The sequence below is a fragment of the Leishmania mexicana genome, chromosome 6, assembly GCF_000234665.1.
Source record: "Leishmania mexicana MHOM/GT/2001/U1103 complete genome, chromosome 6".
In the NCBI taxonomy this organism is placed as follows: Eukaryota; Euglenozoa; class Kinetoplastea; order Trypanosomatida; family Trypanosomatidae; genus Leishmania; species Leishmania mexicana.
The window spans coordinates 229,631-246,538 of record NC_018310.1 but is presented as its reverse complement, the minus strand read 5'-3'; the positions used below and the strand labels follow the sequence as shown (position 1 = coordinate 246,538).

General features: G+C 64.1%; 4 protein-coding genes across 4 annotated transcripts; all 4 read right to left on the bottom strand.

Annotated features, from left to right (window-relative positions):
• Positions 1-304: 304 nt before the first annotated feature.
• Positions 305-1,036, bottom strand: LMXM_06_0680 (conserved hypothetical protein; the record flags this gene model as incomplete). Its single annotated transcript, XM_003872032.1, has 1 exon — positions 305-1,036. The coding sequence occupies one exon, from the start codon at positions 1,034-1,036 to the stop codon at positions 305-307; it is 732 nt and encodes a 243-aa protein (XP_003872081.1).
• A 1,404-nt stretch (positions 1,037-2,440) lies between these two features.
• LMXM_06_0670 (conserved hypothetical protein) lies at positions 2,441-6,439 on the bottom strand (the record flags this gene model as incomplete). Its single annotated transcript, XM_003872031.1, has 1 exon — positions 2,441-6,439. One exon carries the CDS (start codon positions 6,437-6,439, stop codon positions 2,441-2,443), a length of 3,999 nt encoding a protein of 1,332 aa, XP_003872080.1.
• A 2,613-nt stretch (positions 6,440-9,052) lies between these two features.
• Positions 9,053-10,957, bottom strand: LMXM_06_0660 (conserved hypothetical protein; the record flags this gene model as incomplete). The annotated part of the gene is made up of 1 exon (XM_003872030.1): positions 9,053-10,957. The coding sequence occupies one exon, from the start codon at positions 10,955-10,957 to the stop codon at positions 9,053-9,055; it is 1,905 nt and encodes a 634-aa protein (XP_003872079.1).
• Positions 10,958-12,920: 1,963 nt separating this feature from the next.
• Positions 12,921-15,929, bottom strand: LMXM_06_0650 (putative lanosterol synthase; the record flags this gene model as incomplete). Its single annotated transcript, XM_003872029.1, has 1 exon — positions 12,921-15,929. One exon carries the CDS (start codon positions 15,927-15,929, stop codon positions 12,921-12,923), a length of 3,009 nt encoding a protein of 1,002 aa, XP_003872078.1.
• Positions 15,930-16,908: the final 979 nt, after the last annotated feature.

The window sequence follows — 16,908 nt, the reverse complement described above, 5'->3', positions numbered from 1 at the left end:
ACGCACGCACACCCACGCGAGCGCGCAGGTGCCCTTCTCTGCCGGTATGCCACCCATCGCGTTCTGTTCGAGGTGTCACTGCGTGTCTGGTCACGCCGGCGAAGAGTGCGGATGTGAACAGGTGGGACGTGTTACGGACGGCGAACAGGGAAGGGAACACACACAAGGAACAGCACGGATATGAGGTGCCAGACAGAGAGAGGCGCGTCCCATCGTCCCTCCCCCTCTGGTTGGCCACAACGACGACGACGACGCGGGAGGGGAGGGGAGAGGGGGGCGCGCAGCACATGCGCGCCTACACAACTTACGTGTCCCTCACCCACGGATGCGGCAACTCGCGATCTGGGTAGTGCTCACGCCAAATCTCCTTCATAATGTTGTTGCGCCCCGTAATCTCGCCATGGAAGACGCCGAGGGTATACTTCCAGCGGAAGGATGTGAGCATGTCGACCGAGTGCGGGTTCGCCGGGTCCGGCCGCAGATTGCGCTGCTCCGTGTCCTCGACGCAGTGGTAGTACGTGTCGCGCTCCTTCTGGCACTTCCATGAGGTCCACATCTTGTCCTGCAGGCAGCGGGCCATCGTCTTCTCCACCTCCGCGCAGCGCCTCTCCGCCTCGCTCCGCACAGCGCTCTGCAGCTGCTGCGCCACAATGGGCGGCAGGCGCAGCGCCTGGATGTGGTCGATTGTCTCGAAGTCTTCGCTGTAGATCTGCTCGATGAGGTTCACGTGGGCGGTCGAGGATGCCTCCGCCCCGTTGTTACCGCGGCTGCCACTCCCTTTCATCGGTGCGTCTGGTCGACGCTTCGCATATGGGGATTGCAGGTGCGCGTAGGCCTTGCGCTTCGCCGCGTTCTCCTCTGGCGTGATAATATCCGAGCTGAGCGACGCGTCTGGCGTGAGGCCGAGGTCGGTGTCGCTAGCATCGCTCACCGCGCCACCCCACCGGTTGACCGTGCCTTTGCTGTCGCCAGTGGGGGTCGTGGCAGCCGGCACTGCCGATGACGAAGGCGCCGCCTTTGAGCCCTTGGCGCCCATCGCTGCGTTGGTAACACAGACGCCAGTCGACCAGCAGGAAGTGAGTAAGGCCTGCGAAAATGTGCTCTTCCCGTAGACCCGCTGATGGCGTTGATGGAGGTGGTCGGGGGGAAGGGGGGGCAGCGGCGGCAGAACACTCAGGCACACACACTCACACGCGCGCGCGCGGAGATAGAGAGAAGGAGAGACTCTGTGGCTTCGCCGCTTCCGAATCGCTTGTACTTTGGGAGGGGGGGGAGGGGGCCAGAAGGACGACGTGAGAGAGGAGGAGGGGGAAGGCGGGAGATGGAGAAGACGCCGCGACGTTGTACGAGGAGCAGGAGAGCAGCGCATGATGCGTGCAGAATGGCGCGTGGTGAGGCACGCACGCACGCACACACACACACACAGACAGACAGACAGAGAGAGATTCGTGCGTGCGTTTGCGCGGATGCACGGCGGTGTTTTCTCTCTTTTTTTCTCCAGCCTCTTAGCAAAAGTAGTTGAGGGTGCCTTCTTCAGTTACTCCGTTATCTACGTGAGACAGAGGACAGACACACACGCACACAGAGACAGAGCGAGACGGGACGGGACGCGACATGCCGCCTCCCTCCCTCCCTCCCCCCTCCCTCCCACAGCTGACGGAGAGAGAGAGGCGGACCTGTGCACATGAGCACGCGCGCCGACACGCAGGCCGGCGGGGAGGGAGGGAGAGGGCAGCGGTATGAAAATAGCCAAGGGGAAGAAAACAAAATGCGCGCCTGCACGCCTCCACCGCGCGATACGTCAGATGTGCGCTGGTGTCGAGCGTGCACACGCGCGTGTGTGCTTGCCTTTGCCTGAGTGCGGGCAAGTGCGCTGGTGCTCGTGCGGTCGGAGAGCCAACCCACCCATCTGCACCGGCTCCATGAAGACCTCCTACAAGCATCCAGGCACGCACGCGCGCGCGCACAGCGAGAGAAGGTGAGAGGGAGAGAAAGAGGTGCGCATGCGTGCGCGCACCGCCCGTGCCAGCTACGCACACGCACACTCAGCCACGCGGAGACACACAGAGGGAGAGCGGAGGCTCAAGAAGAGTGAAGTGACCGGAAGACGAAGGCATCAGAACTCAGTGCAAGCAACGTGAATCAGGTAGAGCTGACGGCGGGGCGCACACGCGCGCTCACACACACACGCACACGCTAACGCACGCACGCCGAGAGGGAGATAAATAAAAAGTAGCCGCAGCATCGGCTTCCACTCAACACACACACACACACACCGTTACGCCACGAGGTGAACGACGGACAGATGCGTCGAGAGGGAGCAAGGGATGGAGAGGGAGGGGCGGCGCACACACACACACACACAAAAACTCAACAAGTGGGAGCGGTCGGCCCCAGAAAAAGGCGGTGAACTGCCATCGATTGCTCGATCGCGGCGTCATCAGTGCAGTGTGACCACCTGCACCTCTGAGGCGTGCGAGTCGGATCCGGAGGAAAAGGAGTGACTCGATATGTCCACCGCTGAGTAATCGGTGGCCGCCTCGCCCTTGCCCTCGCCGTTGCTGACGCCGAGCGCCGTGGGCACCGAATCCTCCTTCGCCAGCGTTGATGCGTCCCTGTACTTTGCGATGGGCAATTCGCTATTACTCCGTGCAGCGCTACCGGGTGTCACCGCCCGCATCACCTCCTCACCAGAGGTTGCGGAGACCGAGTACGGTCCCATTCCGTCGCCGTCGGTGGAGGACACCGCGCGGTGCGCCACCACCACCTCTGAGTCGGCGGGAAGTGCGGCGCGGTCGTCCTCAGAGTTGTCGTCATCCTTGGCCGCGGCATCCCCGCCTCTACCTTCGTCGGAGACCCGAAGGTGTTGATTGCTGCAGTCACAACTGTGCAGCCTAGCTGCGGAGCCGCCGAATATCGTCACCAGCTGCGCCTCCGTGTACGGCTGTAGGAAGGTGCTATCCGCCAACGACGTGATAGCCGTGGCGTTAGAGACATCAGGTGACGCTCGGAAGCCCGCGAGAGGTACCTCATCAGTGTCATCTGCGTTGCTGCCACACGGCTGCGGCACGCGCTCTTGCGCCGGGAAGTCATCGTTGATGTCGTTGACCTTTACGGCATCTGCTGTCCTGTCCGCGTGCTGCTGCGGTGGCGGCTGCTGTGGACAAGTGGCACCTAGCGCTGTCTGCAGACCGCTGTCGCTGCTGCCACTGCCACTGTCCACGACATCCACCCCTGACCCCTCGCTCTCCATGGTAGCGTCAATACCGAGGGAGTACTCAACGACGGACTCGGACTCCTCAGCACCCGACGGTTCTCTGGCAGCGGCTGCCGCTGTTGCCGCTGGAGCTGCGGCCGCTGCTGTCCGTTTCGCTTTTGGCTTGCGCGCATCGGTGGGCGACGGGGGCACGAGGGAACCTGAGGCCGAGGTCCGCCGCGGCGCTCCTTTCCCAGGACCAGGCTTGGCCGCGCCGCCAGGGGAGGGACGGGCAGCCGCAGCCGCCGTGGCAGAAGCGGGTCGCGCCCCGCCTCCGGTACGACCCGGGGCTGTGACGGCGCGGGTGCCGCCGCCGCTTGTGTTTGAAGTCGAGCTGCGGCGAGCCAGCGACGAGCGACGGCTGGGGTCACCAGGAGGCACTGTGGTGGTGGTGGTGGTGGTAACAGTGGTCATCACGTCCGCGGTGCTGCGTGAGCCAGCACGGGCTGCAGCAGCAGCCGTCGATCTACCGTTCGGCACCCACGGCTTTGGGTTCGTCATGAGCGGCGCCACCAATGACGCAGACGTTGCCTCAGCACCAGTCGCAGCAGCGCCGGCGCCCTTGGTGGCCTTGGCAGCCGGAGCGTGGCGTTCCATCCCGCCATGTGCCGCGGAATCACTGAACGTCGCGGAAGCCGCCTTTGAGCGCAACTTCGAAGTGCCACCGCCTGCGCCACGGGAGGAGTGTCGCCGCCTGCAAGGAGCAGTATCGCTCTTCGGCCTCGGCCGCTGCTGCGGTACCTCCGGCGAACCCTGCGACGACGCACTCACGAGGATGTCGTGCCGGTACGACGAGGCAACCGTGGAGAAGGAGCTCATGCTGCCAGAGGGCGAGGTGGGCAACGCCGCGGTATTGCCACCACCACCACCACCACCAGCAGCAGCAGCATCTCGCACGGGCAGAGGGGCCTCGACGTAGGCCTGAGTTGACCGTACTCCCCTTGCGGCTTCAGGGTCATCAACGGTGCCGGACTTGCGCCTGCTCGTCTTGCTCGCGGTCGAGGAGGATGCAAAGGTCGCTTCAATGCCGTGGTTGTCGACCAACGTGACAATGTTCGAGGCATCACTCGGCTGCGGCGGCATCGCCATTGCATCTGCAGCAGAGGTAGACGACGGCGAGGGGTTCTCCTGGCTCGTCGCTGCCGCCCCCATCCCAAGCGCCGCCTGTGGCGGCGGATTCAAGTTGAGCAGGAAGTCGCCGCGGGGGTAGCGCCGCTTCCGCACCCGCCTTCCCTTTCTGCTGGCGCCGCCGCTGACGCTGCTGTTGTTCTTGCCGTGGCTGGCGGCCTTCTTTCGAGTCGCAGCGGACGCGTGGCTGAGCTGCTGCTGCTGCTCTAGCAGCATCCTTGCCGTCAGCAGTGATGCGTCCGTCCACAACGACGACGGGGCGGAGCCGGAGTGGAAGGACCCTGAAATGGGTCGCAACGATGACAGCGCCGCTGCCTCGCCGAAGGAGCACGGGTAACGTGACTCGGGAGAGGTAAAGTTGCACTTCTCTACGCTTCTCGACGTCCTTGCTGCGCTACCGCTGCCGGTAGCCGTGGTGGTGGTGCTCTGGTGGCTTGTGTTCGCCGCCGCTGCCGCCGCGGTGTTGGGGAGGCCCCTGCCAAGAACAAAGCGGTCGGCCGGCGTCGATGCAGCGGTGGAGGGCCGCGCGAGGAAGAGGTCGCGGGCGCTCGGCGGGACTGAGAAGAAGTCCTCAGACGCAGGCGCGTCCTCGATGCCGGAGTAGAGGCTGTCTTGCCGCCTCTGCTGCAGCTGCTGCTCACTCGGAGTGCTCCACGGCCCCGCGGCGCCACGCGGGGTCTGCAGTGGGGAACGTGGGGGCAAAAACAACGCGTGCAGCGCGCTGGGGAGCATAGTCGCGCCTCGGCTGTGGGTGGCCGCCGCCGGAGAAGAGAGTGATCGGGCATGAGTGGACGGCGTGTAGGCGCTGCGGCATGTGTAGAGCTCCCGCCCCATCGAAGAAGCTCTGTCGGCGGTGCTCGCTGGGTAGCCGCCAGAGAGGAGGCGCACGTCCGCCTCTGCAGCCGCACCTGCTGGGGTGGCGGGAGTCAGGTGACCAGCTGTAGACGAGATCAGGTCGGTGTAGCTGCAGCAACTTTGGAAGCAGTCCGACCCTACGATGGAGCTCTGTCGAGTGAGCGGCGTGCTTGCACCGCCGAGGCTCCTCGTCGCCAGCGCCTGCCGGTTCGTGCGCACGTTCGTGACGGTCATGTTGGAGGATTGGCTGGGGGAGAAGGGCGGCGGCCTCTGTGGACGCTGCTGTCTCTGGCTAAGCTGCGCCGCGGCCGAGGTGAGGGATGCTGTGGCCGCGCTCAGTGGGAGCGACGCAGGCGGAGGCATCGGGCAGTACTCCGTGCATGTCGCGCTGCTGTTATAGTAGCTGTAGCCGTGTGATTGCTGGCTCATCATGCTGCCGCGGCTGATGATGGAGGCGTTGCGAGGGAGGCCAGCAATACTGCTCAAACTCTTGCGTAGCTCCCTCGGCGTGGCGAACGCCGAGCTCGCCGTCTCCACCACGGACGTGTCGTCGTCCGTGAAAATCATCGGGTTCGCACGCGGCTGCGCCATGCTGGGGCGTGCGACTTGGTCGCGCGGTTTGCTCACCTTGCCGGAGGACGCGGTGGACGTGAAGCTCTGCAGATCGAGTGAGTTGACCGCCGAAAGCGGGCTCGCGCCGACACCGGTGTACTTTTCAGCCCCTAGCCGCATGCCTGCGTCGTGGCCTGGAGGGAAGTAGGTGTCGTAGCGTGGTCTCGATTGCGCCGAACTTGGATACGCCCCACCGTTGTTCGAGGTCGAGTTACTAGCGGCGGAGCCGATGGCGGTGTCGACGCTGCTCGTCTTCGCCTCCGCGTCACGCGGCGGCTCTCTCACCGAGAGAAGGGCGATGTTCCTGGTGAAGTCGCCGCCGGCGTTGCTGCTTCGGGGGTCAGCGCTGGTGGGGCGGATCAAGGCGCTGCCACTGAGCGGCCACTCCGAGACATCGGCCTCTGTATTGCCGGCGCGACCGTTTCGGTCGGTGAAACAAACATGTGTACTCGAGCTCCCGTCCGGCGCAACGTTCGCCGCCGGTGGCTTTGGCAAGCTGACGTTGTTTTCATTGGCGTCCTTGCCGGCCGCGTTTCCCGGGTCGGGTTCCGCGCGCTTCGTCGTGGCACGTGAGCAGACCCCGCCCATCCTTTCGCCCTATTCCTCACTACTATCGATGCTAAAGGGAGCCACAACCCAGCAGCAAGCCACAACACCGAAGCTGGCCAGAGCGGCTGCAACGACGATGACAAGACCGGGGGCGGAGTGTGTGTGTGGGGGGGGGGGGGGGAGGGGGGAGATGGGCGGGGACTGCCCAACACGTCCTGCTTCGCCTCCGTCGACTGCACCCCTTCTCCCGTCTTGGGGGTGTGGTAAGAGTCGGCAGCGAAACGCGCGAGAATGGAAAAGAGAGGTGCAGCGCAGGGAGCGCACAGGCAACGGCGCCGACAATGTAATGCGCTGAGGAAGCAGCCGCGATGCGGGCTGCGCTGTGAATAATGGAAAACAGCAACGACGGTAATGATGATGAAAGCACGGATGATGGTGATGGCGATGCCTCTACAGGCGACGACGGGTGGTTGTGTGCGCGGTCTGTGGGTGCGGAGCAGCGGTGGTAGCGGCGGCAGTGAGGCACCCACAGGCACGGCCACGGAAAAGTGAAGGAGACAAGGCGACGAGGAAGCAATCGATTTGCGTGCGTGCGCGTGCTGTGTGTTGAGTGATGAGCGCACGCACGCTGTGTCGCGCCGCACCTTCTCGCACTTACCCCGTCTCGACAAGTGTGCTGTGGTACGCGTACGGACAAACAATGTGAAAGAACGCACGCTCTCCTCCTCCTCCGGTGGGCGGGTGGGCGCGATGCGTGACAAGGGACGCACACGTGCGCAGGAGGTGAGGGGAGACAGATAAAAGAAGGCAACAACAGCAACGGCGTGGAGGAGGTGGTGATGGACGCTTAGGCGCGGGCGAGACAGGTGGATAGAGTGATAGATATAAGGGGGGACGAGACAGAGAGAGAGAGAAAGATGCGTGCGCTGGCTTGTAGGGGGGAGGCGGGAGGCGGGCCGCGTGGGCTTGCTGCTTCGTGTAATTCCCGCGACGGGCTTTCCCGCTTTGTTCCGGTATATATATATATATATTTGGGGGAGGGGAAGGGGGAGAGAGGTGGGTGTAGGTGTGTGGGTGTGTGTGTGTGTGCCAAGCACCTCTGGGATTCCTGCACCGGCGTGGGTGGGGCCCCAGCGTTTTGAATAAGAAATGGATTTTGGTGATGCGCTCGTGTGGGTGTGTCGTCAGGGATGGAGAGGAGGTGCGGAAGGGGCGCAGGAGGTGTTCGGAGGGGTTGGGGGGGGGGAGTGGCCCCTCACAGCAGGGCTGTCAGCATATACGTACGCCTCGACGCGCCGACCGACCACGCGCGTCCTGCATCCGCACGGCGCCACGGAAAGGAGGGGCGAGGCGCGCCTTCAAGGACAGCAATGCCGCCGCACCCAGCAGGCAAGGCAGGTGAATGAAAGACACGCGCGTTGCGGTCGGACATCAGTGACGGAGATGCGGTGAAGTGAAATGAGAAGGCGAGAGATGGATCCTCCTCCTCCCCCTCCCCCCGCGCGCACCCTCGCACACACACACACACACACACCACGAAGGCGCTGCATACAACGCAACCGTGTACATGGCCTACCACGACGTCGCCAGCTCCAAAACATCCACTTGTCATCCGTCCATCGATGAAGCTGCAAAGGCGGTGAGTAGAAGGGGGGGAGATGCGTGAGGTACGGGGGGAAGAAGGGGGAGGGGCGTGCTGCATGCACACCCGCCATCGCAGCACGAGGGGGGGGGGAAGATAGTTTCTAAGAGACCAACCATACACAGACGGCGTACATCAGCGGTGGTGGCGACAGTCTTGGGGCAAAACAGAAGAAGCACAAGAACATCGGTACAGGCACGCGCACACCCACGCACAGGCAGAGGAGGGCCGGAGGAAGGTGCTGCGCCACCCCACCCCACCCCTCTCTTGCCCCCTCACATGCGACGTCATCAACAACCGAATCAACAAGAGAATGGCAACGGCGCGTGGAAGTAAGAAAGCGGAGCGAGTCTTAAACCAAGCAGGCAGAGGGCAGAGAGGCCCGGACAGCTGCACAGTGGCAGAGGCCCGGCGAAGCACGCTCACATGTGCCCTGGAGAGGCGAGAGGTCTGCTCTACGCTTGCCACTCGACCTTCTCGCCCTCCTTCTACCCGCCTCAGCGTCGATGGCACCGCTCCCACACGGCTGTATGGTGGCCGACGGAGAGCGAGGCGGTTGCGCTTTCTATCAGCTGCGACGCACCTACACGCCCCCTCCCGCAGTCCTTTCTCTGCCTTAAAGCTACATAGGCGTGATGGTGCCCATCTGCGCCATGATTTTGGCCATATTCTAAGGCGTTTCGCCCCTCTACAGCGGCAGAGGCGGCAGCGCAGGGTCCTCGTGCACCATTCACCTGACCACCGCCACAGACTACTTTGGCTCGCTCTGTGGCGGTGGTCAGGCGCTGCAGCTTCCCCATTGGCACCCGCTGAGGGAGATTTGGCTGCGTGGCCGCCGCCTTTTCGGGGATGAGTGTTGTCGGCGTCCACACCGTCAAGGATACTGGAGTATGGGTGAGCGGCCTGCATCGCGACCTACCGGCGGCAGCGCGGCCGGGTTTGTCGGCACCTCACCCGTGGTCAACGGTTCGTAGGTGGTGACGCTGTTCCTGACGAGGCTCGAGCGTGTTTTAGTACCGTTGCCCGTACACGACCGGCTCCTGCACCGCACCGTACAAGACATCCGCACTAGGGGTGTCGACGCCGTCGTCGTACCTCGCGGCCTGGCTTACCGCAGCGCGTGCTGGCATGCCTGCGCCATTAGACGTGTGCTGCTCCAGAGACTGTTCTACAGCGTGGGGAGAGGCGGGAAAGTGCTGCTGCTGCGCTCGAGGCGCTGGCATGGCCAACCTTGGTTTCTGGCTGCCACGCGAGTACGAAGAGCCAGCGGTTATCGAGGGTGGCGCGGAAGCAGCAGCAGAGACCCCTGCCGCCGACGCAGCGAGGGAGTACACGTGATCGCTTAGGCTCGACGTCGGTAGTCGTGATGCAAGCGGCACCGACATCGATGGCGCCGCCAAGTGCCGCGACATGGAAAAGGACGCCCCATTGCCTCGGTCGTTACCTGTTATCATCGCCGCCGCGCCGTTGTGGGCGCCGGCCAGGCGAAGCGTGCGCGCCTCGGCAAGTCTAGTGGTGGACGCCTCGATGGTGGCAAGCGTTGAAGCGTCGAACAAAAGCCGCGGCGGCGCACCGCCGGCAGCCCCCATGACGTAAGCCGTGGGCGGGGGCATGTACGTCGTTGATGGGCGGTACTTCTGAGGGGCAGCGCCAGGGTTCGGGTCTGTGTAGCCCCGACGATACGGGATGGGAGAGAGAAAGCCGCGCCGCCACTGTCCAGACACAGGCCGCAGCGGCAACTGCGAGTATGGCGTCCGCAGGCCAGCCGAGCTCTCGTGGAGAAACCCGTTCCCGTGCTGTCGCGACGCCACCGTCTCGCGGCCGGTGTCAGCACTGTGGTGAGGTGCCGTCATGTGCTCAGACGGCTTGCCGACCGGCATCAACGCTTTATCAATGATGGATGTCACTGCAGTCGAGGCCGACGACGGTGTCGACGACGGCGGCACCGCTGCAGCAGCGCGATATTCGTCTCTAGGGGGGGCGAGATGCCGGGGCGGAGCAGCAGCCGCGGGAGAGGCGACGTACTGGAGAGCCCGCAGGCTACCACCGTTGTTCGTTGATGGCTGCACCAGGTTGCGCTGTGGTGGCCGTCGTACAGGCCGCACGGAAACGGACGAAGAGCTCGCGATGCTCGGCTTCCGCGAAAGGCGGCGCGGTGCGGGAGCGTTCGACGACGGTGCAGCGCTCGCATTCTGACCGTTACAACTGTCCGGCAGCGAGCGTGGTGACTCGCGCTGCGGTATCGGCTGCGGGGCACTTTCCATGGCGACTGGCGTTGTTGGCTCCGCATCGTTCAGCGTCGCTGTCACAGCGGCTGGCGGGACGGGTGCGGGCTCCGGTTGCTGCTGCGTCGATGGTGGTAAGGGGCACGGCTGCGAGAGCTCTACCTCCCACTCATCTCCCGCCGCCTTCTCCATGTTGTTGCTCTCCTCCTCAAACTCGAACTCGCTGCCAACCTTCGGCACCTCCTGCTCAGGCTTCTGCTGCTCTGATGGCGTCCAGGTGCGGCTTGGGGACGACTGCAGCGCCGCACCAGCGTTCTTGGAGGCGTCGTCCGCCTCTGCTGGAGCATCGTCACTTTCTTTTGACTTCACCGACATCTCTGTCGTCGCCTTCCTCGAGTGCCTCGAGTGCGTCGAGTCATCAGGCGCACCAACGGCAGTCACCGCATTGTCTGCCTCCGGCTCCGCTACCGCCTCCTCCGGCAGTTGCTCCGGCGGTCTGGTACCATCCTCACCCCTCCAGTGGGACGAGCTCGCTGTCCCGGAGGGACGCACGGATTCCCTCACGAGCGCCTCATCCGGGTCGGAGGTGCCGGCGTGCCGCACCGCCTCCTGTCCCACGTCCTCCGTGGGAGCCCCTGGCGGCTCCTCCTGCCTCCTCCTCTCCTTGGTCTTTGCGCACTTGCAGCCCATTCCCCTCTTCCACGAGACGCGTCGGTGGTTGGGCGTGATGCGTGGCACCGCCGTGTGTCGCTGTATCCGCACGGGGAGAGAGAGAGGCGGGGGAGGGGGGATAGGGGTGTGGCAGGTGACACACGTGGCACAACAACGACTCGACGCGGATGTGGCGCTACGGAAAACGGGGCAGGGCGAAAAACACCTCGCGTGTACGCGTGTGCGGGTGTATGTATATATATATATATATATATATACAGTCCGAATGTGCGTGTCACCTTCGTGGCGCTGATGGCGTTAATGGTGATGTGACTCGTGTCGCGTGGGCGGCCCTCCTTGCTGGCGTGCGTGGCGGTGTGCTGGCGTGCAGCGGCGAGGGGAAGCCCACGAAGAGGGTTGTGAGCGAGGCAGAGGGAGTAGGGAGGACGACGGGGTGAGAATAGGTACTTGGTAAAGATATCGCATGTTGGTGTCCGTGTGTTGAGAGACGACAGCGGAACGGGGGGAGGGAGGGAGGGGAGTGAAAGACACTGTATGCGCAGCCGTGAGCCTGAGACTGGCTTTGCACTTTCGCATGTCCATCTATGCGACAGTCGTGCCTCGCTGATGGGTGCACGTGTGGGGCGGAGCAGCGATTGAGCGGCCGTGATGCAGGTAGACCGCGGTACGTGCATGCCTAGCCGCCATTAGGGGAAGAGAGTCCCTTCGTTGCACGCTTCCGTTTCTTTGCCACCATGCAACACGAGTCCAACGCCACGCCGCCACCACCACCAGGCCCCTGCCACAGCCGCTCCCCCATCGCGCCGGTCGCCACCCCTGGTGCATCCCCTTCAGGGGGTGGCACTCAGGCTGCCCCCCCCCCAGTGCCCAGTGTGAGGGCCGTGCGGGGTGCGTTCGAGCCACGCCGGCACTGCGCCCATCGCATAGACGGTGCAGGCGTGTGCACGGTCGCAGGCCGCTCCGACGCAACCTCATCCAGGCCCCCCACCGCCGACATCAGCAGCGATGCGTCGCGCTGACCTCCGCCCACGTGACACACACTTGACCCTGTCACCCACCAGAGGCGGGTTCGCCATTTGGCAGGCACAGGAGGGGAGAGGGGAGGGGCTGTTTCGGCCTCCTCCGCAGGCAGAGAGAGCAGGGCTGTACTGGACCCAGAGACACCACGCACTGAGGGGCGTGTGTGCGTGCAGGCATGATGAAGGCGGAAGGCCCGTTTCAGCCCGGGTAGAGTGGGACGTGAGACCGGCAGGGGCACACACACACGCGCGCGCTGCCACCACGCGAGCACAAGGACACGCCCCACGTTTACTGCCGAAGAGGTGTTCGCCGTTGGTACTCACCCGCGCAGAGCGAGTCTGAGAGATAGAGGCACCTCACTGCGTGCAGCGGAAGCGTGCACGAGGCTCACACGAGCTGAGCTGTGTGCGAGAGGAGGAGGAAGGGAGGTGGGAGGCCAGAGATGGCCATGAGGATCGCCAGCGTCACTATCGAAGCCCACTGCTCATCTTCAGCTGCTCTCGCTGCTTTGCTGCTCCTACTGTTCGCCATTCCTCGTGTGCGCTCGCCCTCCCCACCCACCCACTCACCCAACACCCCCCCCGCATCTTCCGGGCACCAAACAGCAGGAGGCACGACACGAGAGACGCACGCACGCACGCCAGCAGGCAGGCGCTGTTCTGCGCGCTTGATGCTGGGCTGCGTCTGTAGAGGAGGAGGCCCGCTTGTATAAATACATATATATATATGTACAGCTCATGTTGTCGCCCTGCAGGGTGTAGGCTGTGCGGCGCCGTCCCGCCTCGCCTCCCCTCTCTTCCCCCTCCCCTACCCCTTTCATGTGTTTCCGCAGTGTGTCGGTGAGAGACGATGAGGATGGCGTCCGCCGACAGTGCCATCAACGGCTGCGTTGCCTGCATACACGCGTACACACACACACACGCACGCGCACTTGCGCGCATCAACCCGCCAGCGTCCACCACTACTCAGCCACCACATACTCACGCTTCCAGGCGTTGTACTTTCCGAGCGCCCACACAGTCATGCTGTTTTTATAGCCGGGGTAGTGGATCGGGTTGTTGCCGTTAAAGACGCCGCTGATGCGCTCCTGCGGCCAATCACCGCTCGCAAGCTGGCGGGACATGATGAGCTGCACCCCACGGTCCACGGCGGTGCGGATGTAGCGCAGCCGCGCCGGCTCCGTGTGCGCGGCCTTGCCCGCGGCGCAGATAATGGCCATGACTGCCCAAGCCGTGTTCACCACTTGGCTTCCGTCCGGGCTGTCCACCCACGTCTGCCGCGCCGATGCGCTGACGTCCTCGCTCCAGCCGCCGTCGGCAGCTTGGTGGGAGAGAAGGAGGTCCACGAGCTTCACGCAGTGCGGATGCACGGCCATGTTCGGCAGCTCCTTCGACGTCTGCAGCGCATCGGCGACGAGCCACGCCGCGTACGTGTAGCAGATGGCCCAGCTGCCGTAGAAGCTACCGTCCGGCTGCTGCTGGCCCAGCACGTACGCGATACCCTCGCTGATGGCGCGGTCCACGTCACGGCGGCGGTAGTGCGGGTAGTGCTCTCGGAAAAGTGACAGCGTGTGGATGCAGCTGCTGCTGCACTCGACGTAGCTGTAGTCGACCATGACGTCCTTGAAGAGCTCCGCACAGTCCAAGAGCTCGCAGTAGGCCGGGCCGCGTGACGGCTCATACGACGCCCACCCGCCATCGCCGCCACAGCCGCTGTTGCGCAGCGACAGCACCTCGTCCACGCCGTCAAAGATGCGCCGCACTGGAAACTCGTACTGCGGCAGGAGCAGCAGTACACGCAGCCCCTCCGCCGTGCAGTCCGAAACCTGCCACCCCTGCGCCCTCGTAGAGAAGTTCCACGCGCCCTTCGTGCGATGGCGGTAGAAGGCGGCCGCCGCCATCGGGTCCTCCTGCACCTGGGCAACATCGATGTAGTGGTGCGCCAGCTCCATCTCCGCCGGGAACATCATCTCGCGGCGACACGCGCAGATCGCCTGCACGGCAAAGGACGTGTCCCACAGCTGTGAGCCGTTGTACCCGCTCATGGACAAGCCGGTCTCCTCCAAGTAGAAGTAGTCCTGCACGCGCTGGCAGTGCTCCTGGAAGCGGGCGCTGTGCTCGCCCTCGCGCAGCCACGTGACGAGCATGTTGAGCCACTTGTTCACGGGGCCAAGGCATATAAAATTCGTGCTCTCGTCGTCGTAGGCGATGTGCCGCCAATTCTCCTCCAGCGCGTACCGCCGCAGGAACGGGATGGGGTGTCGCTCGTAGAGATCGAACAGGCCCATGGCGACGCGTAGCAGCGGTGAGGTCGGCGTGTACACGTCCAGCTCGCACGCCACGCCGCGGAAGCTGCGCCACGGGATGGCGTCGTACGGGTCTGTGTAGAGCTCCTTGCGCAGCGCCAGCGTCGTCGGGAACGCCGGCGCCGACCAGCGCAGGCCGTAGAAGTATGAGAAGGGCATGGCGATGACGCGGCTGTGGCACCACATCTTACCCAGCGAGAACGGAATCCAATCCGGCATCAAGATCATCTCTGGCGGGATCGGGCTCACGCCGTCCCAGCTGTACACGCCCAGGATGCTCAGCCACACGCGGCCCCACATCGGCGTTTTGGTGGCGCTGCCGTGGGCCAGGATCCAGTTGCGCGCGCACGTCGCCTGCGGGTCGCTCGCCGGCACCCCCAGCAGCCGGACGCTGACGTAGTTCAACACCGTTCCCATCATCGTGCTGTGGCCCTCCGTGTGCTGCCCCCACCCGCCATCAATGTTCTGGTGATTCCGGATGTACCGAATCAGCTCCTGACGCATGGCCTCGCCGCACCGGCAGCCCACCTCGCCGGCATATTCGGATGCGGGGACACCCAAGATACGCTCCGGGTTGTCGCCACAGCTCCGACGCTGCTTCGTGCAGCTGGAGTCCAGCCTGACGTGGTGGTGGTCGGGGTGCGGCGGGAACATGCGGTGTGTCTCACCTCCCGCCACGATGTACTTGGTTATGACGAAGCCGGCCACGAGGAACATGCAGCCGCTGTAGTTGTTCGGCCAGTGGCCTGAGAAGGGGTCTTGCAGCTTGACCAGGAAGCGGATGCCGTCGTCCATGGCCGCCTCCGACGTCGTGCGCGGCCGCGGGGGCGAGGCGGGGATGAGGCCGACGTGGTAGCGCTCCACAAAGGACCGCTTCGAGCATTTTTCCTCGAGGATGTCGGGCAGCCAGGGTACGCGGCTGTTGGTGACGCCGGTGCCGTTGAGGCCACAGCTGCTGCTGTCTTGCTCCTCTTCACCGCCACCCAGGTCCGATGCGGCGCGCTGGCGGAGCAGTGCGTGATAGTCGCCGACGGTGTGCAAGCCGCACAGCTGCGCCATGGCGAGCTCGTTGTGCTCCTCCCCGTCGCGCAACGGCTCGCCAAAGTACCACCGCTGGCGCCCATCCTCGCAGCGCAGGTGCCATGAGTCCAGCGGGAACTCCTTCGACGGCTTGTGCACATTGGCGCGGACGTGGGGTACGCTTGGGTGCACCCAGGCGCGGTGATGCTGCAGCCACACCCGCCGCTGATGCACGTCGAGCAACTTCAGGAGCAGATGCAGCGTCAGCCACACCGGCCACGTGAACAGAAAAAAGAAGAAGAGAAGACACGTGCGGCCGATGCGCCACAGCTGACGCCGGATGTAGTCACGCAGCGTGTTTGGCGGCGCCGGCACGACGGTGCGCACGGGCAGGGTACGCTGGTACTCAACAAAGCGCGCGTGCTCCGCCGCATAGGGCTGAGTGATGGCCGCAACGCGCGCGCAGAGGTGGCGCAGGATGTCCGGGACACATTCAACGGCGTTCGTGACGAGGCCTCGTGGTCGGTCGCGCTGTTTGCCGCCGCTGCTGGTGGTGAGGCCATTCACGCGTGTATTGTGTGGCCTGGCTGGCGAACCCGGCACGGCGGCCCTCGACGAGGCGGAGTGCCCGTTGTTGGTGTACATACTCTTCTCGTTCGTCCTTCGTGCGTGTGCGTGTGTGTGTGTGTGATGTGGGCAGGCTGGCCTGCGACGGCAAGCGAGAGAGGGACACGGCTGGTGAAGAGCAACCAGAGACAGATATCTATCTATATATATATATACACCTAAGCCGAAAGGCACGCCACACTGCCCGGCGCACACGCACACGCACACGCACACGCACACGCACACGCGCACGCACCGAGGCGAAGTACCGAAGCAGTGAAAAGAGACCGAAGAGGCGCGGCAACGAATAAAAGAATTGATGAGCGGACGAATACGCGAGCTGCTTGCGGATGCACCGACGTCCGTATGGCGCAGCGCGTGTGGTTGGTGCAGAGGCGTGGGCGTCGGGGTTGGGGCGCAAACGACAGATGCGCGCGTAGAGGCGCACACGCATGCATGTGTGTGCGCACCGAGGGGTTGTCATTGCACCAGGCGCGGAGGGTGTGGAGAGAGGAGAAGTGTAAGCGAGAGAGCGAGAGCGAGAGCGAGAGAAGGAGTATGGCAAGGGCTTCAGTCGGAGGGGATCTATCTGCTGACGATAACAAGAGCGAGCGAAAGCCGTGCACACAAGCACACACAGACACACATAGTCGTGCGTTCAGCAACTTCGCACCCGCCCCCGTCTCCGTCCCCATCCCCGTACCACCATCATCACCCACCCTCTCCTCGTCGCTCTCGCAGCACCTGCACAGCAGACACCATGACACCAAGCGCAGCAGAAGCTCCGTCGCCGCGTCCATGAGACGTGTTGCCTGCGATACATCCTGCCGCGCCCCCTGCCACGCACACACACGCACACCCGCCGGCGCATGGGGTAGCCGGTCGCACATGCATCCCGTCTGCCTTACTCGCTTTTTCATCCGGATGTACAACGTATAGGCGAAGCTCCGTGGATGTCTACACAGGCACGCAGCGGCCTGCACAGAGGCGTTGATAGGTACAAAAGAATTGGAGGAGA